General features: G+C 43.9%; 1 protein-coding gene across 2 annotated transcripts in view; it reads left to right on the forward strand.

The window, feature by feature from the left end:
* The window catches only part of LOC109896575 (GAS2-like protein 3), a 37,007-nt gene extending 12,868 nt beyond the window's left edge, over positions 1–24,139 (forward strand). The window contains exons 1-9 of one of the 2 annotated variants that reach the window (XM_031798112.1): positions 10,297–10,711; positions 11,476–11,531; positions 17,302–17,479; positions 17,704–17,822; positions 18,082–18,223; positions 18,889–18,952; positions 19,357–19,498; positions 20,120–20,227; positions 21,691–24,139. In XM_031798112.1, the coding sequence (XP_031653972.1) occupies positions 11,508–11,531; positions 17,302–17,479; positions 17,704–17,822; positions 18,082–18,223; positions 18,889–18,952; positions 19,357–19,498; positions 20,120–20,227; positions 21,691–22,932 (2,019 nt within the window). In that variant the 5' untranslated portion in view covers positions 10,297–10,711; positions 11,476–11,507 and the 3' untranslated portion in view covers positions 22,933–24,139. Of the gene's footprint in view, positions 1–10,296; positions 10,712–11,475; positions 11,532–17,301; positions 17,480–17,703; positions 17,823–18,081; positions 18,224–18,888; positions 18,953–19,356; positions 19,499–20,119; positions 20,228–21,690 lie in introns of those variants that run through there. The other variant, XM_031798111.1, reaches the window with a different exon arrangement.
* The last annotated feature ends 534 nt before the right edge of the window (positions 24,140–24,673 follow it).

The following is a 24,673-nucleotide window of genomic DNA, read 5'->3' on the forward strand; positions in this document are numbered from 1 at the left end:
TAATAATAATAATAATAAATCGTCCACAATCCGTGTCCAAAAACGCTGATTACCGATTGTTATGAAAACTTGAAATCGACCCTAATTCATCGGCCATTCCGATTAATCGGTCGACCTCTACTACTAATGTTTGGTATACTCTGTGTGTGTGTGTGTGTGTGGACAGTATATGAATAGAAAAGGTGTGTACAGCAGTAGTTATATAGGATGAGCCTTATCTAGAATAGAGTATATACATACAGTGGGGAGAACAAGTATTTGATACACTGCCGATTTTGCATGTTTTCCTACTTATAAAGCATGTAAAGGTCTGTAATTTTTATCATAGGTACACTTCAACTGTGAGAGATGGAATCTAAAACGCAAATCCAGAAAATAAATTGTATGATTTTTAAATAATTAATTCGCATTTTATTGTATGACATAAGTATATGATCACCTACCAACCAGTAAGAATTCTGTCTCTCACAGACCTGTTAGTTTTTCTTTAAGAAGACCTCCTGTTCTCCACTCATTACCTGTATTAACTGCACTTGTTTGAACTCGTTACCTGTCCACACACTCAATCAAACAGACTCCAACCTCTCCACAATGGCCAAGACCAGAGAGCTGTGTAAGGAAATCAGGGTTAAATTGTAGACCTGCACAAGGCTGGGATGGGTTTACAGGACAATAGGCAAGCAGTTTGGTGAGAAGGCAACAACTGTTGGCGCAATTATTAGAAAATGGAAGAAGTTCAAGAGGACGGTCAATCACCCTCTGTCTGGGGCTCCATGCAAGATCTCACCTCGTGGGGCATCAATGATCATGAGGAAGGTGAGGGATCAGCCCAGAACTACATGGCACGACCTGGTCAATGACCTGAAGAGAGCTGAGACCACTGTCTCAAAGAAAACCATTAGTAACGCACTACGCCGTCATGGATTAAAATCCTGCAGCGCACGCAAGGTCCCCCTGCTCAAGCCAGCGCATGTCCAGCCCCATCTGAAGTTTGCCAATGACCACCTGGATGATCCAGAGGAGGAATGGGAGAAAGTCATGTGGTCTGATGAGACAAAAATAGAGCTTTTTGGTCTAAACTCCACTCGCCGTGTTTGGAGGAAGAAGAAGGATGAGTACAACCCCAAGAACACCATCCCAACCGTGAAGCATGGAGGTGAAAACATAATTCCTTGGGGATGCTTTTCTGCAAAGGGGACAGGACGACTGCACTGTATTGAGGGGAGGATGGATGGGGCCATGTACAGTGGGGCAAAAAAGTATTTAGTCAGCCACCAATTGTGCAAGTTCTCCCACTTAAAAAGATGAGGCCTGTAATTTTCATCATAGGTACACTTCAACTGACAGACAAAATGAGAAAAAAAAATCCAGAAAATCACATTGTAGAATTTTTTTATCAATTTATTATCAATTTATGGTGGAAAATAAGTATTTGGTCAATAACAAAAGTTTATCTCAATACTTTGTCATTGCCAACAAAGGGTATATAACAGAGGTCAAATGTTTTCTGTAAGTCTTCACAAGGTTTTCACACACTGTTGCTGGTATTTTGGCCCATTCCTCCATGCAGATTTCCTCTAGAGCAGTGATGTTTTGGGGCTGTTGCTGGGCAACACGGACTTTCAACTCCCTCCAAAGATTTTCTATGGGGTTGAGATCTGGAGACTGGCTAGGCCACTCCAGGACCTTGAAATGCTTCTTACGAAGCCACTCCTTTGTTGCCCGGGCGGTGTGTTTGGGATCATTGTCATGCTGAAAGACCCAGCCATGTTTCATCTTCAATGCCTTTGCTGATGGAAGGAGGTTTTCACTCAATCTTATGATACATGGCCCCATTCATTCTTTCCTTTACACAGATCAGTCATCCTGGTCCCTTTGCAGAAAAACAGCCCCAAAGCATGATGTTTCCACCCCCATGCTTCACAGTAGGTATGGTGTTCTTTGGCTGCAACTCAGCATTCTTTGTCCTCCAAACACGACAAGTTGAGTTTTTACCAAAAAGTTATATTTTGGTTTGATCTGACCATATGACATTCTCCCAATCTTCTTCTGGATCATTCAAATGCTCTCTAGCAAACTTCAGACGTGCCTGGACATGTACTGGCTTAAGCAGGGGGACACGTCTGGCACTGCAGGATTTGAGTCCCTGACGGCGTAGTGTGTTACTGATGGTAGGCTTTGTTACTTTGGTCCCAGCTCTCTGCAGGTCATTCTCTATGTCCCCCCGATTGGTTCTGGTATTTTTGCTCACTGTTCTTGTGATCATTTTGACCCCACGGGTGAGATCTTGCGTGGAGCCCCAGATCAAGGGAGATTATCAGTGGTTGATTAATTGGAAGACATCCAAGTCTTCCAATTCCTAATAATTGCTCCCACAGTTGATTTCTTCAAACCAAGCTGCTTACCTATTGCAGATTCAGTCTTCCCAGCCTGGTGCAGGTCTACAATTTTGTTTCTGGTGTCCTTTGACAGCTCTTTGGTCTTGGCCGTAGTGGAGTTTGGAGTGTGACTGTTTGAGGTTGTGGACAGGTGTCTTTTGTACTGATAACAAGTTCAAACAGGTGCCATTAATACAGGTAATGAGTGGAGGAGAGAGGAGCCTCTTAAAAAAGGTGGTACAGGTCTGTGAGAGCCAGAAATCTTGCTTGTTTTTAGGTGACCAATTACTTATTTTCCACCATAATTTGCAAATAAATTATTTGTAGGATTTTTTATGTGATTTTCTGGATTTTTTTTCCTCATTTTGTCTGTCATAGTTGAAGTGTACCTATGATGATAAATTACAGGCCTCTCATCTTTTTAAGTGGGAGAACTTGCACAATTGGTGGCTGACTAAATACTATTTTGCCCCACTGTATCACGAGATCTTGGCCAACAACCTCCTTCCCCCAGTAAGAGCATTGAAGATGGGTCGTGGCTGGGTCTTCCAGCATGACAACGACCCGAAACATACAGCCAGGGCAACTAATGAGTGGCTCCGTAAGAAGCATCTCAAGGTCCTGGAGTGGCCTAGCCAGTCTCCAGACCTGAACCCAATAGAACATCTTTGGAGGGAGCTGAAAGTCCGTATTGCCCAGCGACAGCCCCGAAACCTGAAGGATCTGGAGAAGGTCTGTATGGAGGAGTGGGCCAAAATCCCTGCTGCATTGTGTGCAAACCTGGTCAAGAACTACAGGAAACGTATGATCTCTGTAATTGCAAACAAAGGTTTCTGTACCAAATAATAAGTTCTGCTTTTCTGATGTATCAAATACTTATGTCATGCAATAAAATGCAAATGAATTACTTAAAAATCATACAATGTGATTTTCTGGATTTTTGGCTTAGATTCCGTCTCTCACAGTTGAAGTGTGCCTATGATAAAAATTACTGACCTCTACATGCTTTGTAAGTAGGAAAACCTACACTGCCGATTTTGCATCAAATACTTGTTCTCCCCACTGTATGAAGCGGATAAAGTTATGTAAACATTTATTAAAGTGACCAGTGTTCAATAACTATGTACAGTTGAAGTCGGAAGTTTACATACACTTAGGCTGGGGTCAGAAAAACTTGTTTTTCAACCACTCCAAAAATGTCTTGTTAACAAACTATAGTTTTGGCAAGTTTGTTAGGACATCGACTTTGTAAATGACACAAGTCATTTTTCCAACAATTGTTTACAGACGTATTATTTCGCTTACAATTCACTGTATCACAATTCCAGTGGGTAAGAAGTTTACATACACTAAGTTGACTGTGCCTTTAAAAAGTTTGGACAATTCCAGAAAATGGTGTCATAGCTTTAGAAGCTTCTAATAGGCTAATTGACATAATTTGAGTCAATTGGAGGTGTACCTGTGGATGTATTTCAAGGCCTACCTTCAAACTCAGTGCCTCTTGACATCATGGGAAAAAACAAATAAATCAGCCAAGACCTCCGGAATTTTTTTTTAGACCTCCACAGGTCTGGTTCATCCTTGGGTGCAATTTCCAAATGCCTGACGCTACCACATTCATCTGTACCAACAATAGTATGCAAGTATAAACACCATGGGACCCAGCAGTCGTCATACCGCTCAGGAAGGAGATGCGTTCTGTCTCCCAGAGGTAAATGTACTTAGGTGTGAAATGTGCAAATCAATCCCAGAACAACAGCAAAGGACCTTGTGAAGATGCTGGAGGAAATAGTCACAAAAGTATCTATATCCACAGTAAAACAAGTCCTATATCGACATAACCTGAAAGGCCGCTCAGCAAGGAAGAAGCCATTGCTCCAAAACCGCCATAAAGCCAGATTATGGTTTGCAACTGCACACAGGGACAAAGATCATACTTTTTGGAGAAATGTCCTCTGGTCTGATGAAACAAAAATAGAACTGTTTGCCCATAATGACCATCGTTATGTTTGGAGGAAAAAGGGGGAGGCTTGCAAGCCGAAGAACACCATCCCAACTGTGAAGCACGGGGGTGGTAGCATCATGTTGTGGGGGTGCTTTGCTACAGGAGGGACTGGTGCACGTCACAAAATCGATGGCATCCTGAGGGAGGAATATGATGTGGATATATTGAAGCAAAATCTCAAGACATCAGTCTGGAAGTTAAAGCTTGGTCACAAATCGGTCTTCCAAATGGACAATGACCCCAAGCACACTTCCAAATTTGTGGCAAAATGGCCATCATAAAGTCCAGACTTCAATACTATAGAAAATCTGTGGGCAGAACTGAAAAAGCGTGTGCAAGCAAGGAGGCCTACAAACCTGACTGTTACACCAGCTCTGTCAGGAGGAATGGGCCAAAATTCACCCAACTTATTGTGGGAAGCTTATGGAAGGCTACCTGAAGCGTTTACACCTGTACTGTCTTTGCCTTGTAGATGGTAGCGGGCTGAACAGGCCGTGGCTCCGGTGGCTGAGGTCCTTGATGATTTTCTTGGCCTTCATGTGACGGGTTGCTGTAGATGTTCTGGAGGTCAGGCAGTGTGACCCCAGTGATACCTACATACATTCATGATTATAAAATGTTTTCCTAGCCAGGATAGGTTGGTTGGTTTGATAACTCTGGTGTGTTGCCCTAGGGCAGTCATTTAAGCGCACTTTGTTCCGCAGCAGTTCTTCTCTTTCTGCCAAACATATGGCATGCTAGGCTACTGGTTCTCAAAGTACACATTCAAAGGATGCATTCTCCAAGGGTTTGAATATGTCATAGAGTCCCCAGCACAAATGTTTCTCTGTTGGCTTAAATGTCTTCTCCTTTGGCCAGGTTTCAGCTGGGCTGTGGCCTGTCTGGCTAACCGCGAACGTCTCTTTTGTCTCACACTCTACCTGCCAAACCCTCATGGCTAATAACCTCATTCAATATTTCAGTTCTTCTGATATAAAAACAAACATAATTTGAGAGTTGTATTTTCATGGAATCTTAAATTACAAGAGTTGACATACTACTATAGGTAGGGCCTTACAGAAATTACCTCGCTGACCTGACTCAATGGAAATTGTTTCTTTGACAGAGTGAGAGGGGTCTATCTTTTAGGAGTCCTGTGTAGGGTTACACATTTTGGGGAATATACAGAGGTGGAAATTCTCTGTGGGAATAGCTTACATCTTCAAGCAGAGTCTGATCATCAGACAGGATGGCATCCAGCAAATGAGTAGATAAAGCATGTCTGGTTGGAGGGGTGTATGCTAGGCGAAGAACATTCAAATCAAATCAAATCAAATTGTATTTGTCACATACATGGTTAGCAGATGTTAATGCGAGTGTAGCGAAATGCTTGTGCTTCTAGTTCCGACAATGCAGTAATAACGAACAAGTAATCTAACTAACAATTCCAAAAAACTACTGTCTTATACACAGTGTAAGGGGATAAAGAATATGTACATAAGGATATATGAATGAGTGATGGTACAGAGCAGCATAGGCAAGATACAGTAGATGATATCGAGTACAGTATAACATGAGATGAGTATGTAAACAAAGTGGCATAGTTAAAGTGGCTAGTGATACATGTATTACATAAGGATGCAGTCGATGATATAGAGTACAGTATATACGTATGCATATGAGATGAATAATGTAGGGTAAGTAACATTATATAAGGTAGCATTGTTTAAAGTGGCTAGTGATATATTTACATCATTTCCCATCAATTCCCATTATTAAAGTGGCTGGAGTTGAGTCAGTGTCATTGACAGTGAAATCAGAATTCAGAAATCTCTTCCAATACACATTGCCTTTGAGCATCAGAGGTGAACCAGTTGCATACACCGCTCAAGCAAGACATTCATCAGCATTTCTGACGACGTTTCTCCATTGAGTCAAAAAAACTTCTGATTCCAGGAGGACCATCGATAAGATGTCTGATTCATCATTTTCACCTCAAATAGAAGTAGTGACTTTTGTCAGAGGGTGTTTGTTGTGAGCGCTGAGGGAACTTTATGCACTTAGCCAGATGATTCTGCATCTTTGTTGCATTCTTCACATATGATTTGGCACAGTATTTGCAAATGTACACAGATTTTCCTTCTACATTAGCTGTGGTGAAATGTCTTCGCACATCAGAAGGTGCCCATGGCATTTTCCTGTAAAGTTTAGATGAAATTAGTTAAATGTATATATACAATTCCAGGTACAGATAAATAGTTAAACAGTTAGATTAATCAACTCCTTTGTAAGATATATATTTTGTTAATGAAACATGTATGGAAATAGGTAAATTAAGACTCCTCCATTAGCAGGCTCAAGCAACTTAAACCCACATGGTATCAAAAACTAACTAGCAGAAATTGTCAACAAGTTAGAAATTATTTAGACACACTTTGCAGTAGACTACTATTTAGTAGTTAACAAAAAAATAATGTATGTTCTACAGTCAGTGTGGTAGTGTGGGCTAAATAGCATCTCATTCTGTGCAAGATCTTGAGAATCAGCTGTCCATGTGATGGAAGAGTGCACTGCACATGATGGAAGAATGCTCTGTGCATGCAGAGGGTTGCAATTCCATTGAATTTGGGATAGTTTAACCAAAATATGCCACAAGACCTACTATTGCCCTATGTGTATCCCACAAAAACAGGTTCACTGTTCTAAGCTAACTTTTTTTTTGATGAATTTAAGCAAAAATCCCCAAATTCCCGGGCTTAACTACCCATGAAAAATTTCTGGGAAAATTCTGGAAATTTACTGGAAAGTTTCCGACCCTTTGCAACCGTAGTCCTGTGAATATATCCAGTTTAATTCTAGAGGTCTTTGGACTCCTCTACGACAGCTGATGAGTCCAGTTTCAAAACAAAGAACAGGATGAGAGGAGGATGCTGAAAGGGTGTTTGGAGGTCTTTTGTTAATGACAGCAGGTCATTAGTTAATGACAACAGGATCTATGGTAGCTTTTGTTTTTACTGAGGGCTGAGCCTTTCATGTTAAGGTGAAAGGTTTACCCACTCCCTTCCCCTATATCCCTGGAATTATCATACAAGCAAATAACCCTCCTTACCTGACCTTCTGCGAGGGTCTTCTTCAGGGCCTCGGATGTCTTGTAGCTTATCTGACCACTTTGATAAAGCCGGTTACAAATTAGCTGACACGTTACGCCCATATTTGGTGTTCGCATTGTGTTCCAATTTCATTTCAGGATTTTCTTTTTTGAGTCATACAATTTGAAAGGTAGAACTAGTCTTGAATACCATAAAATTAAAACAAGTCTGTTCCTATCATAAGAGCATTTCCGCATACACACAGTACATTTCCTCAACACCCTCTTTAAGCAAAAGCCCTTCTATTCTGTTGACATCATCCAGTCATAGTTTCAGATGAGGTCATTAACTGCCTTGTCCTTACAACTGACCCATTTTTGAATACAGCAGCTTCTGCAGTTGTTGCCATCACTGCAATGATCACAACTCTCTCCTTGATAATCACAGAATCTCTTCCTGATGACTTTGTCAGTATGGCCATGGAACCCTATTCATTCTGGAAAATGTATTTAAAGCAAACGTCAACATTTGACACTGTCAGGTTAGATCAGTGCTCTTGGCAGTCTATGGGACATTCTTAGGTACTTCAGTTGGGACTGTCGGGATATTGTTTTCTGAAGGGATGATGTCATCTGCGTTGGCTTACAATTCAGTGGCCTAGCCTATGTTAATCAGCGAGCAAACTCTTCAGATGAATGGGCAAGCTGCCAGTCCTGCCTGTCGCAGCTTAACGGGCACAATCACCCTATAGGAGGCCTAACTCGATACCGGCTCCCTTTGACAGCTTTCATTTGGTTGCCTCAATTTCAGACTTCAGTAAATCCAAAAGTTTTTTACTCCCTACCAGAAGTGTCGACTGTCTTCAAAAAATTTTGGGGACCAGACAAACTTCCCAGCAGCCTCAAAGTGCATGCTGTGGAGCAGAAATAGACTAATCAAACTAGGATGAAGTGGGATTGGCAGGTGTCTCCTCAGTTCACACCTAAAAGTCAGAGGGGCTTTCCTGGCGACCCGTCATCTTCAGGACAACTCTTCTTGAAGGACATGGGTTGAGCCTAATGCTGTATGCTACACTTAGGCCTAATCCTGCCTGAATGCACCTCCTCCCATAATGAATACAAGGTCCATTTCCGATGGAGAGGCACCGAATGAAACCTTCAACTGACAGGCCAATTAAGTTGAGACACAAAGGGCTCAGCAGGAGAAGTTGAATGAATGAGGAGTTGGTAGTCTCTGGGGAGAGTGGAGCAGACCCCATTTGGCAGGAGAGCAGGGTAAAAAATAAAAAGCCTATGGCCCCATGTGCTGGCTTACAGCCCCTTTCCACTCTTACGTTAGACTAGCGCAGCTGTTCCATGCTATTGGTAAATAAGCGACTCACCCCCCCCAAGTCAATAATTCGCACACACTTTACAATGCACTGTAAAACAAATGAACATGCAACCCCCCCAACATTGTGTGTTCTCTCGCTGTGCGCTTGAATGCAAATCAAACACCTGATGTACATCGACTGCAGCTCCATCCATGTGCCACCTGCTACGTGCCACGTGCTACGTGCTGTCTGTAGTATTGTGATCAGTGAGGGTGGATCGTCTGTGTCTGGAATAGCCCCTGATCCTCTTAAGTGATTACTGAGGCAAGATGTTGACCTGCGTGGGGAACATGTGGCCAGTCTACCCCTGCTCCCTCATCCATCTGTGTGTTTTTCCTTCAGGACTACAGAGAGGCTTGGTTAATGTTCCTCTACTTCATTAAACCTTCCCATTTACTTCCTCACAAAGGGAGACCCACCATTTCAATTAATTTAAAGGGCCGTCTTGGTAGGAAGCAGGTTGTAATTTTACATCCCGGTTCTATCAAAAACAAAACGCATGAATCAACATCAAGTAAAATGTTATTTGTAGACTAACAGAGAAATGTTTACTTACAGATCCTTTTCCAACAATGCAGAGTTAAAGATAAGTTTAAAAATCTAATGGATTTACCCAACAATGTACCAATGCATAATGTACCAAACAAGGTTTATATTGTGAAGCAATAACAAGCTCCAATGCATATTCATTCAAACATTCATTTTTGCTGGACCCAGAGGTCATTGTTGGAAGACCGGTTTTGATTGAACAAGGCTGCCAAGAGAGAACGTGCCTTGTTCAAGTGTTTCGGCAACCTCTGGAGAATGTGCAAGGCAGCGCCCCATGTCAAGTGTCGAGCCTTGCCCTTTCCTCAGAGACACTCGCACATTCATATCAGCCAACCCAGCAGCATTAAACACATTCTGTTTTTGAATGCCTCTCTTCATTTCTCGCTCCCTCCTTCGCATTGACATTTGGTGGTGGTGTGGACGCGCATGCTGCCCTTTTGGTCCCCACAGGGAGGCATTCTCTCAACTCGCGCATTGGGGCCCCAGATGCAGCACATTCTAGAGACGAGTGCTCCCTTTGTCCTCTACTGTCAGCCACATAATCCTCTCTACTCAAATTAAAAGTCACCACGTTCTCTCTTTCTCCCCCTCTTTGTTTGTCTACTGTCCAGTAGTTTAGACCTACTGATCTACTCCAGGAGCAAGTCCAGGGTTCCAACTATGGCAGTGCTTGTCACCTTTTAGCAAATCAGGACATGCGCACTGGCCTGAGCACCCACATAAGCATTAGACAATGAACACTTTGGTCCAGCCACTATTCTGAGGGCATCCCAGATCAGGGACAGTCGCAATGTGTAATTTGAACCCTGGCCCTTGCCCTTTTCTCTTCTGTCTTCCCCACACCAAACTTTCACCTTGCTATCATGTTTTTTTTTGGGGGGGGGGGGGGGTGAGATGAGGAAGTGGCTGGTTCCCCTGCCCCCTAGCGCTCCATTTCCACTAGCTCATCGCAGGGAGCTCCCAGGGTAGGTGCAGAGTTGGGGGATGATGGATGCGTGGGGGGCGTGGAAGGGGGGATGCTGTGTAACAATGGGTGCTTTGTGAGAGGAGGACTGGCCGTCGCAGGAGTGGGGGGCCTCTGCAGCGCTGAGCAGAGCCACTTCATTAGTCAAGGCTCTCCCTCCTCCCTCCGTTCTCTCTCTCCTCCTTCTGTCATTCTCTCGCTCGCTGTCGACATAACACACTCTGAAGTCTGGAACCAGCCAGTAGGAGCCTGTGTGGTTTGTGTTGCGCTTTCTGTTTTCCGGTCAGAAGCAGGGTGGAGACGGGTTTTTCCGACTATCTGGGGGTTCTACGCAGCTCTTTTCGTACATGACTACTGTCTTCCTCCTGTCCTAAGGTAATTCTGCTTGTCTGCACTGCTGTCATCTTGTCCTCTGCTGAGAGCAACGCATCACAGATGAGACATTCATTGATTTCTTTTATGCTGTGTCAGAGTAACTGAATGCACATTTTTGTGCAAGTAAGGAGCGGTCTATCAGATGACAACAGCGTATTAAGTAGCTGCAATGTGAATCTATCATTAGGGTTGCAAAATTCTGGGAACTTTCAATAAATTCCCGGTTTTCCAGAAATCCTGGTGGAGGATTCTGGATTTTTTTGCTTCTTCCCACCTGATTCCGGGAATCCTCCAACTGGGATTTCGGGGAAAACCAGTGAATTTATTGAAAGTAACTGAAATTTTGCAACCCTATCTATGAAATTGAAATGCGGTCATAGCTCTGGGGTCTTAGTTTGTGCTGCCTGCCCCTTGGGTCTATGGTGACGTTTGAGTACTGGAGCTCAGCCCAGTAGAGACGTTTAAATTAGGTGGGGAGAAAGGGAGCTGTTTTGGGGTGTGTATATGTTCGGGGGGGGCTGGCTGTGTTTCTTGTTAAATAAACCTTCAGAGGCTAGTATAGTGCAGCTCATTGTCTCTCGCTCTCGTTCTCTCACACACACACACCTTTGGGCCAAGGGGATGGTTATGGGTCTGGGTAATCCCCTACATCCTAGGAGGAAGGAGGGAGAGCTTTACATTTTGTAAACATTCTGATATATTAGTTTAATTCGTATATCTGTTTTCTATACATTTTATACTTAATAGCCTCGTGTCTGTTTCAGGATGAAAAGGTGAATCTCCTCTGATTGCAGCGATGGCAGTGCAGGCTGGCATACAGGTAAGAAAATGACTTATGAACATACAAGGATTTTTGGAATGTTTTTTGTTGATCAGAAGGGGTAACTCCTTTTCCCTCAAAGGCCCAGTCCAAAGACCTCTTCTCATACCGTGGCTCCAATCCCTGCTGTATTTACATATCTAAAGGATAGGAGTAGCAGTCAGGTGTTAGCAAAACGGCTCGGCTACAATGGCAAAGCAAAATCGTGACGTTCTCATCAGTTTAGGACCCTTCACGAGTCATTCAAAATCTCTAACACTTTCCTGGTTTAGTTTGTCCAGGGCTGCCCAACCCTCTTCCTGGAGATCTACTGTCCTGTATGTTTTCAGTCCAACCCTAATTTAGCATATCTGATTCAGCTAGTTAAGGTCTTGTTGAGCAGCTAATTAGTAGAATCAGGTGTTAAAGTAGGGTTGGACTGAACCCACAGGACGGTAGATCCAGGAAGAGGGTTGGGCAGCCCTGAGCTGGTCTGTTCAGGAGGCGGATTGACACCAATCGCTTTACTGTTTTTACTGGTCTATTATGTCCAGCAACATAATCTGTTTGCTCTCAAGGCCGTCTGATATCTGAGGAGGCCAATAAACCCTGTGGGCAGGACCGTACTACATATGAGGACACAGAGGTCTGGATCTCATACATGTTTTTTTAAAATAACATTTTGGGGGGAGCACAGTCAGGGTCTCAACTTACTGTTGAGTTAGGATCGTAGAATACACTAGGTGCCATTTTGTGCATAAGCAGTTTTTCAATTATGTTACTCACCAATGCCAGTAAAAAAAATTGATTGGTAAATTAGTTTAGCCAACTATCTAAACTTGTAGTAATCATGGCTGAATTACCGACACCCTGCGTGTGCCCAGGGGCCCTGACCTCCAGGAGGCCCTCATGTATTATATTTTGTTAGTCACTCTCACTCAGATATTATATTAACATGGCATAAGTTATGGCAGAATGTGTAGAATTGTAGAACATGTGCTACAAAAAAATATCCCCACCCTGCGGCAAAATGTGTTCCAGCCAAGAATTGTCTGGAAAAAGAATTCAAAGTTAATTTGTTTACTTTTTGTCAATAAAGTAATTTTGCTGCAAACAGATCTCTCTGTACGTATTAATTGTATAGCTTATAGGCTATGTGTTTGTAGATGGACTGAGGTGAATGAAGCAACAGCAACCAATGTCATAATGGCTAGGGTTATTTTTGCTGTTCTTCAAATAGCAAATAGTTCCCCCCTGTCCAGACCTCACTAAAACTCAGACCTTGGTTACGGCCCTGCCTGTGGGGTTTCTCCTCTCTGAGTCAAAGGTCATCAAGAACCATGGGAAGATTTCACAACTCGGAGGAGCATAAAGGACTAGCAGGTGTAACTCTGGCCCTGTTTGAATCCTTCCTTCCTCTCATCCTTGACGTTATCACTGATCTGATGTAGGGCTGGGAATTGCCAGAGGCCTCACGATACAATATTATCATGATGTGTCGGTGCCGATAATATATGAATTGCGATTTGATACTGTGATTTTATTATGCTTTGATGTTACAAACATATTGCTCACCCTATGTCTGCTGCAGAGGGACGAGAGAACCATGACAAAATGAGTGTTGATCAGTCATTGAACTAAAAGTGCTGAAACCATGTTGGCTTACTATTTTATAAAGAAGACGGAGAACAAGATTTCGGATGAAAAATACTGGCGTTTTGGCGCAGGCATAGTGAAAATATAAATTATAATATTGTCCAAAATATTATTGTGATATGTATTTTTCCCCCATCACTAATCTGATGAGACATTATTAGTGAAAGCAATGTAGTGGAAACAGTTTTTTGCACTCAAATCATGTGATTCCATTAAGGAAGGGTGAAAGGATGCATTTGAGAAGTATTCAAACTCATTGGCTTGGTGTCTGTCTTGTGATCACACCAACATGCAATCGAGAGGCCTAGTATGTGTACATATATGCGATCCACATCATCCTGAATGGCTATTTGGTTTCTTCATTAAGAAGGGTAGCCTAGTGGTTAGAGCGGTTAGAGCGTTGGACTAGTAACCGAAAGGTTGCAAGTTCAAACCCCCGAGCTGACAAGGTACAAATCTGTTGTTCTGCCCCTGAACAGGCAGTTAACCCACTGTTCCTAGGCCGTCATTGAAAATAAGAATTTGTTCTTAACTGACTTGCCTAGTTAAAGGTAAAAAAAATTAAAATGAGTTAGGAATGTAGATTTTCTGTTTAAAATCCCTTTTCTATGTTCCATTAAGAGGGAGCTTTAAAGTCCAATGTTTAAAACTCTTACAATCTCCCTCCCCTATCTTGCAGATTTACCAGGATTATGCTGTATTTGTTTACACAATTAGTCTACTTGCCTGTACACAGTACCTTGCCTGTACACTTATTCTGAAAACTACACATATACTTGGGAGGAGTCTAAAGTTTTCACAGTACCCAAAACTATTTAGCAATTTTATTTGGTCACAGGAAAGGTGGTAGTTATTCTACTGCACAAGGACTACCATTTTTGCATAAATTGAATTGATGTCTAACTAGAATAAGCCCACGTGAGGGCTACTAAAGCTTTAATTTCTGTGAAACCTGCATCCAGTCAGGTGACGCTGGAGAGGTCACCACGGGTAATCCCCAATGGTGTGGTGGTAATCTCCACATGTTTATGTAACTCAAACACTCCCCTCCTCGTCGCCTTTTCTCTAATTAGCTGTATTCAGGGCGAGTAAGATGGAAAACAACATAAGTTGTGGGGTTGCCTTGCCCAGAGCACCAGCCAGGCACCTTATGCTTAGAACACAGTTATGTAAGGGAGAGGGGGTTGGGGAGGACGAGTTGTGAGAATTTCTTCTCATTTTTGTGTTTTAATTAAATGCACATCTTTTGACAACCAGACAGAATTTTAAATGCTTTCTACTGAGCAGGGCCATTTATGCTCTCACTCTCTTCCTCTCTCACACCTCTTGCTCTCTCATCACTTTCTCTTTCTCTCACTTTCTCTCTCATACTCTTTCTTCTCAGTCTGGGATGTTTTCTGTGACGTCAAATATATGCAACAGTGAACTTGACTCGCCCTCGTTCTCTACCCCCACTGAAGTTTTTGAGTCACTCAAATGGGGTCGTGGAAAAACTCCCAAAGAACAACCGAGACCTTTCTGTGAGGCTAAACCCAGGGAAAGTCTCAATCATGATATGCCAATGAGGGTGTGGGAGAGAGGCAGTTATTTTTCACCTTTATTTAACCAGGTAGGCAAGTTGAGAACAAGTTCTCATTTACAATTGTGACCTGGCCAAGATAGAGCAAAGCAGTTTGACACATACAACAACACAGAGTTACACATGGAGTAAAACAAACATACACTCAATAATACAGTAGAAAAATACATCTATATACAAAGTGAGCAAATGAGGTAAGATAAGGGAGGTAAAGGCAAAAAAAGGCCATGGTGGCAAAGTAAATACAATATAGCAAGTAAAACACTGGAATGGTAGATTTGCAGTGGAAGAATGTACAAGGTAGAGAGAAATAATGAGGTGCAAAGAAGCTAAATAAATACAGTAGGGGGAGAGGTAGTTGTTTGGGCTAAATTATAGATGGGCTATGTACAGGTGCAGTAATCTGTGAGATGCTCTGACAGCTGGTGCTTATAGCTAGTGAAGGAGATGTGTTTCCAGTTTCAGAGATTTTTGTAGTTCGTTCCAGTCATTGGCAGCAGAGAACTGGAAGGAGAGGCGGCCAAAGGAAGAATTGATTTTTGGGGTGACCAGAGAGATATACCTGCTGTAACACACAGGTGGGTGCTGCTATGGTAACCAGCGAGCTGAGATAAGGGGGGACTTTACCTAGCAGGGTCTTGTAGATGACCTGGAGCCATTGGGTTTGGCGACGAGTAGGAAGCGAGGGCCAGCCAACGAGAGCGTACAGGTCGCAGTGGTGGGTAGTATATGGGGCTTTGGTGACAAAACGGATGGCACTGTGATAGACTGCATCCAATTTATTGAGTAGGGTATTGGAGGCTATTTTGTATTTGACATCGCCTGAAGTCGAGGATCGGTAGGATGGTCAGTTTTACAAGGGTATGTTTGGCAGCATGAGTGAAGGATGCTTTGTTGTGAAATAGGAAGCCAATTCTAGATTTAACTTTGGATTGGAGATGTTTGATGTGAGTCTGGAAGGAGAGTTTACAGTCTAACCAGACACCTAGGTATTTGTAGTTGTCCACATATTCTAAGTCAGAACCGTCCAGAGTAGTGATGTTGGACGGGCTGGCAGGTGCAGGCAGCGATTGGTTGAAGAGCATTATTTAGTTTTACTTGTATTTAAGAGCAATTGGAGGCCAAGGAGGGAGAGTTGTATTGCATTGAAGCTCGTTTGGAGGGTTGTTAGCACAGTGTCCAAAGAAGGGCCAAAAGTATACAGAATGGTGTCGTCTGCGTAGAGGTGGATCAGAGACTCACCAGCAGCAAGAGCGACATCATTGGTGTATACAGAGAATTGAACCCTGAGGACAGCAGGCCCTCCGATTTGACACACTGAACTCTATCAGAGAAGTAGTTGATGAACCAGGCGAGGCAATCATTTGAGAAACCAAGGCTATCGAGTCTGCCAATAAGAATACAGTGATTGACAGAGACGAAAACCTTGGCCAGATCAATGAATACGGCTGCACAGTATTGTTTCTTATCGATGGCGGTTAAGATATCGTTTAGGACCTTGAGCGTGGCTGAGATGCACCAATGACCAGCTCTGAAAACAAATTGCATAGCGGAGAAGGAATGGTGGGATTAGAAAGACCTTAGAAAGGCAGGGTAGGATAGATATAGGTCTGTAGCAGTTTGGGTCTAGAGTGTCTCCCCCTTTGAAGAGGGGGATGACCGCGGCAGCTTTCCAATCTTTGGGAATCTCAGAAGACACGAAAGAGAGGTTGGACAGGCTAGTAATAGGGGTTGCAACAATTTCGGCAGATAATTTTAGACAGGGTCCAGATTGTCTAGCCCGGCTGATTTGTTGGGGTCCATGATTTGGAGGTTAATCTGATGTGACTGTAGAATACAGTGCTTGTTCCAGCCTCCAGGAATTATCCTCCCCTCAGCTGATTTCCTTTCCCTCACTGCAAGTGGAATATCACCGCAGACATCTAGTAGGCCGTCTCAGAGGACTTGGTTGTCTCGACAATATCCTATTTCTATTCTTCTTCCATTTTTAGAGTCTTACAAAACGCTGCTCAATCTCCAAGGCAACCTTTCCTCTGTCTATTTGCACTTCAATCTTATTCGTGTAGCTGGATAGTTTTTTTAGGGGGCCAAATGTCGAAATTGTATACTGATGAATATCAACATGTTTGAAAATTGATATGCTTGAATCATGTTATTCTTGCCCTGACGAAGGCGCAGTCTGTCTGCCAGGGGCTGAGTTCTCATAGCCTGTGTGAGTGAAGTATTTCGGATTTCTCCCCCCGGCCTATCCCAGTGCCAACAGAGTCTAAACCCACTTCCAGTGATCCGTGCAGCTCCTTTAGTCTACGAGCATTTGGATACAATCACTATCGTGCTGGAATCTATTCTGAAAACGACATCCTTTGCCAGGCTGACACCACTTGTAATATAATGGAATTGTTGAATAACGGGTGAATGTAAGCGATATGCTAGGAACATTTCATTGTCAGCACCCAAAACCTTTTTCTGCACTCTCTCCCCATAGTAATGGCACCAGCTGGTGGTAGTTTGTCACTCAATCTTTATCCCCCCCCCCCCCCCCCCCCCCCCTTGCAGGTGTGGTTCAGGGAGAAGTTTGACACGCCCCTGCAGTATCCTCGCAGCCCTTTGACGCTGCGCCATGGGCCGGGCTTGGCCGATGTCTTCCAGTATGACCAGTGGCTGGCCGTGCGCCATGAAGCCACACTGGTACCCATGCAAGAGGACCTGGCCATCTGGCTCACCGGGATGCTGGGTAAGACCAGGAGTGTCATGGGGGAAATAATTCAAAAAGTGTGTTGTCTTGTTCCTGTGGCATTATTTGTACCCTGAACCTGGCAATGGAAGTTTTTCAATGTGCAGCCTAGAATTCTTCCTTTTGTTAATCATTTGGCCTTAAATGTCTCGCCCTGTCACTCACCCCTCACTCCCAACAGTAAACACTAACACTCTATTTTCCTCTCTGTCTCTGATACACAGGAGAGGAGGTGAGAGCGGAGAGCTTCATGGCGGATCTGAACAATGGGGTGAAGCTGTGTCAGCTAATCGGAGCTCTGCAGAGCAGGATCTCTCAGAGCGGGGCATTGGATATGGGCAAGGTGAGCTGTGGCGGCAGGAATGGCAGGGGGAACAGGATATTAAGGAAAAGTAGGCGAGTGGGGAGAGTGGTAATGGATAGGGTAATTTGAGCTGGTGGTCTGTTTCCCATCTGAAACGAGTTGGTGCATTTGGTTCTGAAATTATTGTTTTTTTTTCTGTCCATTTTGAAAATATCATGGTCATATGTCAACTATGTCAACTGTGATGCAATGCATGTGTGGTTCATTTGTTATACTTTTTGAATGTCTTTCCCTGTAGTTGTTTCCCATGAAGAAGGTGACATGCAAGTGCAATGCCTCTCCAGGGTCCTTTTTCGCCCGCGACAACACTGCCAACTTCCTGGGCTGGTGTCGCCGCATAGGCGTGGAGGAGACGTACCTGTTTGAATCAGAGGGCCTAGGTACGCGTTTTAGTTTGGTGGGGAGGCTGTACTGACCAGTAGGCACAGTAAGTAGGAGCTAATCACAAATGGCCATCGCTCCAGACAGTTTTGAAGGGCATATTTGGTGGGGGGTTTTCCGGCAGCCTCTAGTTAGCTTAGCATTCTAGCATGAATGTCCACAGGTATCAATCAAACCAAAACCCATTCAGTCTTGTGTAATCAGTGGAGCAGAACCATGGTTGTACAGTTGAGGTAGGGTCCAACTCCATTCCATCCCACCACTCTTGTAACATTACTACATTATCCTTGGAGTTAATTAATGTTACTATATTACCCTAGGAGTTGATTAATACATTACTACGTTGCCCTTTGTGTTGTTTGATACATTACTACATTACCCTGGGAGTTGATTAATTGCTCCTTAGCTTAATCGGTTCAAAGGAACATGGGCTGAGTTGGAAGCCTTTAATGACTGAACGGAGCAGATGCCTCCACTGCAGCCATTGTCTGGCTTTTGTTTAAGCCATCCTCCTTAATAACATAATAGGATCCACCATAGAGAGCAATTAACATAAGTTCTTTATGTGGACACCTTCTCATTATAAGTAATGGGTTTGTGACACTGCTGCTATACTATACAACCATGTCGTCTCTCTACAGTATGTATTTTCTCTGTCTCGCAGTTCTGCACAAGGATCCCAGGCAGGTGTGTCTGTGTCTGCTAGAAATCGGCCGCATCGTCTCCAAGTAAGTTTCCCTTGGTTGATAGATGATGTACAGTACCAGTCAAAGTTTGGACACGCCTGCAGTGATCCCATGTGTTATTTCATAGTTTTGATGTCTTCACTATTATTCTACAATGTAGAAAATAGTTTTAAAAAATAAAGAAAAACCCTTGAATGAGTAGGTGTGTCCAAACTGTATGTGCTGTAGATATTGCACTGTGACAAATGTAAGATAAGATCATTCTAGAACATGACCACCACGTTTTGTTTTGACCTTTTTGATCCTGTAGTTATGCAATGTGGTATGTTGCAGCTGTTTTGGGGTAGAAAGATGGACAATGCAGCAAAATTGAATATGTGTGGCATCTTTTTTCAATTCCTAACAGTCCCTTTTAAAGCACTGTACTGATCTGTTTTTCTCCATAGGTATGGTGTGGAGCCTCCGGTGCTGGTGAAACTGGAGAAGGAGATTGAGCTGGAGGAGACCCTGCTGAAGACGACAGAACCTGCTCCTGCAGTCAAAACATTCACTGTGTGCTGCCAGCATGGGGGCCTCTACCAGCCTGGGGTAAGTCACTCCAGGAGTTAAAACTGTGCTATTGTCAAATTTCTACTGACTAAATAGGGACTCGACTCTCCGCTTTCCTCTCCTCTCCTCTCCTCTCTCTTGTTGTTCCATTAAAATAGTTAGTTGGTGACCCAGTTCATCAGATCCAAGATGGAGGCAGCGGTGGCTCTAGTTGCCTCACTGCTCAGGGCTGTATGAGTCATTATGGTCCTCGTGATGCTCCATCCATCTGGGGTTCATGTGACTCTGTAGCCTGTGGCACCAATGCAGCTCAGTCACAACATCAACAAACATCAGAAGAACACTTCCTGTGTCCACAGCCTAAGCTGCATGACACTTAGCCTTTGATTAGTGTGTTTGCCAAAGCGGTCCTCTTAAACTACAGTATTCAGAGGCTGCTACTGAGTGCTGCTCTCTCGCCTTTCAAGTCTTTGCAACTTAAAATTGGTTCATTTGAGTTCATCGGTTCATTGCGTTTTCCTGTTAGCAACTCTGCTTTATCCTTAGGCGATGGGTTAATGAAACAGGGTTTCTCAATGTTTTAGAAAATGTCTTTCCCTTGTTCTTGCTTCCTTAGCCAGGACTCTATAGGCCCATGTTAATTCTCCCTCTGTGTTGCAGGAGCAACATCTGACGGACGAGCCTCCGTGTAACTGCTCCCAGAGAGTATCTATTGAATACCTGTCAGAGGGCCGTTACAGACTTGGAGACAAGACCCTCTTCATCCGGGTGAGCAGCACACACTGTATAGTGACACACTGAACTCTCCCAAGCATTGAACATCAGTGTATGTGCTGTAGATGTTGCACTGAGTCAATTCCACTGCTAAGTGAGCATTAGACCTGTAGCTAGTGACACACCCTTTCTGTCCTCTGCCAAGAGACCAGGAAACATCTCTCTAACGTAACCTCATTCATTACCTGGTCATTAATCCAAAGGTTCAGTCTCGGTGCCTGGCACAAGCTTGGCTGTGTCAGCACCGTAGAAATTAAATTACTACACTTGATGTAATTCTATGGTCAGTACCTGTCGTCTGGTCCTTTTTATACCTTCACATACAATAGACCAGATAGTCTTGTAGACTTGAGACCAACCTACTACATAGACCAGATAGTCTTGTAGACTTGAGACCAACCTACTACATAGACCAGATAGTCTTGGAGACTTGAGACCAACCTACTATATAGTTTTGGAGACTTGAGACCAACCTACTATATAGACTAGATAGACCTGTAGACTTGAGACAAAGCATTTTGGAAAAGTCAAGTAAGCTTAGTATCCATGTTGTGTATTTAAGGCTGATAAAATGGTGATACAACTGGAAAGTAAAAAGCCATGCCAAGTATAAAAAGCAGCGTTGTAGGATAAAGGAAGCTGGAAACATCTGTCTTAGTTGCTCATGGTTCCACACAGCAGCAGATCACACCCTAAGCTCATTAGGGAAGCAGAGTGGATCTCGTTAGTACTGGACAGGAGGTCAGTTAACTTATTGGCCAAGGAACAGCGTTAACTTATTGGCCAAGGAACAGCGTTAACTTATTGGCCAAGGAACAGCGTTAACTTATTGGCCAAGGAACAGCGTTAACTTATTGGCCAAGGAACAGCGTTAACTTATTGGCCAAGGAACAGCGTTAACTTATTGGCCAAGGAACAGCGTTAACTTATTGGCCAAGGAACAGCGTTAACTTATTGGCCAAGGAACAGCGTTAACTTATTGGCCAAGGAACAGCGTTAACTTATTGGCCAAGGAACAGCGTTAACTTATTGGCCAAGGAACAGCGTTAACTTATTGGCCAAGGAACAGCGTTAACTTATTGGCCAAGGAACAGCGTTAACTTATTGGCCAAGGAACAGCGTTAACTTATTGGCCAAGGAACAGCGTTAACTTATTGGCCAAGGAACAGCGTTAACACTTCCATCAAACAGCAGCTGAAAAAATAGATGGTGGCTGTAGATAGTAGTTGGCAGCACTGTAGATATTAGTTGGTGGTAGTAGTGAGTGAGTAGTGAGTGGTTAGTAGTGGTGGTATAGTGGTTCCTCCTTTAAAAGCTGTGAGCTTACACCGCGGGATTTAGAGGTAATTTGACGTTTAGCACGGTATCCTGCGTCACCACTTCACTGTTAACCCTTTAAAGAGACCAACTGAAATGTCTCACATTTATCCCTGTCTCTCCCTCTCTCACTGTGGTAGATGCTGCATGGGAAGCATGTGATGGTACGTGTGGGGGGTGGCTGGGACACCCTAAGGGGTTTCCTGCTCAAGTACGACCCCGGCCGGGTGCTCCAGTTCACAACTCTGGAGCAGAAGATCCTGGCATACCAGAAGGGGCCACCGGGCTACGGCTCTGCAGCAGCGGCCCCTCTACCTGACATGGACCCTCTTGCTGCAGTCAACCTCATCCCCTCGTCTTCCTCCTCGTCTTCCTCTGGTTCGGCCTCCAAAGCTACCTGCACCCCCGTCTCGACCCCAACTCTGCCCAGGAAAGCAGCCGCAGCACCCAAAAAGATCCTGCAGATGCCCCTTCCCTCCCCCAAGAAGCCCACCCAGAAGCCCTTGCCAATCCCCAAAAAGGTGGCTGCTGTGTCACCCACCCTGTCTTCGCAGCAGGGCCCAAGCCCTTCACTTCACAGTGGCAAGAGCCAGCAGACGGCACCACTGCTACATTACTCTTCTGCCCCCAAGCTGAAGCTCAGGCCGTCCCCTTGCGGCGCCCTCTCCCAGCCCCGTAGCCCTGTGTGCCCCGAGCCCGCCTGTAAATGTCCTAAACCCTCCTCCACTCCATCCACCCACACCTCCATCACAGTGCCTCGCGCCGCCACAGCCCCATCGAGGGTCCACTTCCAGAAAGATGGCCGACCCCCAACCGGCGCCACCCAACGCCGCCTGTCTCAGAGGCGGCCCACCTCCCCAGGCTCACGCCTTCGTCTGGATGTTGCAAGACTGGTCCGTCCAACCCCCCGGGTGGCTGTGCCAACACCCAGGCCTGCAACGGCCCAACCCACCAGGGCACTAACCCCTACCTCCAGGACTGCCACAACAGCCCTGCCCAAATCCAACATCGCACCCCCCAAGAGCAAAGACACAACAGCCAAAAGCCAGGCCCAAACCAGGGCCATCCCCAAAGTGGTTGTGCCTCCATGTGGTGGCACCCCTGGGTGGGTACCAGGGGCCCCTAGTGGCTCTTCCGCTGTTGGCAAGACCAACCAGAGAACGGTACCAACTGCACAGAGGGCAGGACGGAGGCAAGCGCCTAACACCAACACCCCCTCTCTCAAACCGGAGCCCACCAAAACGGCCCCCCGAAAAACCAGCCCCAACATCAAAGCCCTCCCCTCCCAAAAGAACACTGCTCTCACGAAGAAGACCCAACTCAAGAACAAAAGCGAGGACCCTTATTTTGAAATGAACGGCAGAAGGCATCAGAAGACGTGAGACGTAGTGTGCAACTTTCAAAACGCCATTTGCATTCTACCATTTTTATGTTTATGTTTCTGTTGGTTAGATTTTTTTTCTTACTTTGTCTCCTTTTATTGTCCTGTTGTCAAAAGCTCATGCTTCAATAGCATTTTACAAGAAGTCAATTTTTATACGGTCTTTGAATGGGTTGAGAAGTGAGTGATACTGATTTTATCTGAGGTCAGCTCAATTCAGTCTTTAGCCTAACAGAAACACTCAATGGAAGTGTTGTCAACCAACATCCCTTCAACAGCCTTTTGTTTCTTATCCTTTTTCCATCATTTGAGTGTTTTTGAAAGCTTTCTAACATCTATTCGTGTGTCTTGAGGTTCCCTACAGAGTGCTCTATCTTTGTTCATCTGATCTGATACATATTTTTTCTCTGCATATAAAAGTTTGACTTTTAAACATTGACATTTTCTTTTCAGAAAGGGTCATTTCTGTGCAAAGCAGAGCTAAGTAAGGCAGCACACTTTGAACATTTGCTTTTTGAGTTTTCAATATTCATTACAAGCAGGTTACTGTAACCAAAGTTTCACATGTTTGACAGAAAATATAACTGGACTGAATGTTTGTCCTCTGTGTGGATAAGCATTTCATTGATGGAGGTATGATTGAATATAGACGTTTGTTTCTCTTTGTCACAGACTGGATGATGAATGTGGTATTTTCCATTTTAGAGGTCAAATTAAGCTCTGTTGGAATGTTTCTCGTGTGCCTTTAGAAGTGACTGTTGTTGCTGAGTGGCTTTAGAATGTACTAGAAACTAGGGTTTTAATATTTGTTTTTACAAATGAGAATTGCACAAAGTACAAGCACTCAGACTGAGTTTTTTATTATTATTACATGGTCAAATCTCATGAATTACTACTGATAATAATATGCCTCTAACACATCCTTTGAACACATAGTAGACAACAAAGGGACAAGCGAAGCCCATTTTACAGAGGGGGAAGTTAACGTGAGGTAGATTTTAATTTGTTTATTTTCATTGATCATGTTTTTACTTTTCTACGTGAGCTTCATGTCTAAGTTACTTTATCTGTTTTCTTGGTCAGCACTTTATTAAAACCTCTTGGTGTGTTTGTCAATTTGGATGTTGATTCTGTTGATTTGTGTTGTCTGATCTACCTTTGTTACATTGTCCAATAAAAGGCCAAATGTTGCCAGACTTCCTGCAAAACATGTCTGCGCTTCATAATTGACAGTAACATTTGAAGTCAGTGGAAATGATATTGATATTGACTTAATTTCCAGAAACTAAGCATACTCATACCCTTTTCACACTCTTGTGCTAACCATACTGCGCTGGCTTTCACATTGTCCTTTCCAGCATAGTCTTAGCAACTACAATGGATGCGTAACCAGGCTGGCACAGTAGAGCGTGGCTTGGCATAGAATCATCCTAGGGTTTGGCTCAGTAGTGTGAAAAAGGTATGAGTAGATGTGCAGCTGAAGTACTAGAAGGTCTTTGAAAGTTGATCTGTACAGTCAGAGTAGAGCCATATACTTAATTCAATATGGATTCATATTTCCACTCGTCCTTGGTTACCACTTCATTTACTTGATCAGCTCAGTGATTGCTGCTTTATTGAGGAACATTTTTACTCAATGTGATGGTTGGTTGTCTTAGCTGGGGACCTTTAAAGCAGCAATCAGCAGTTGAAACGATAACAAATTGTCCTCCCTGTTTTGGTAAAAAGCTGACTACTGGGGC

Source organism: Oncorhynchus kisutch, linkage group LG19 (assembly GCF_002021735.2).
Source record: "Oncorhynchus kisutch isolate 150728-3 linkage group LG19, Okis_V2, whole genome shotgun sequence".
Lineage (NCBI taxonomy): Eukaryota > Metazoa > Chordata > Actinopteri > Salmoniformes > Salmonidae > Oncorhynchus > Oncorhynchus kisutch.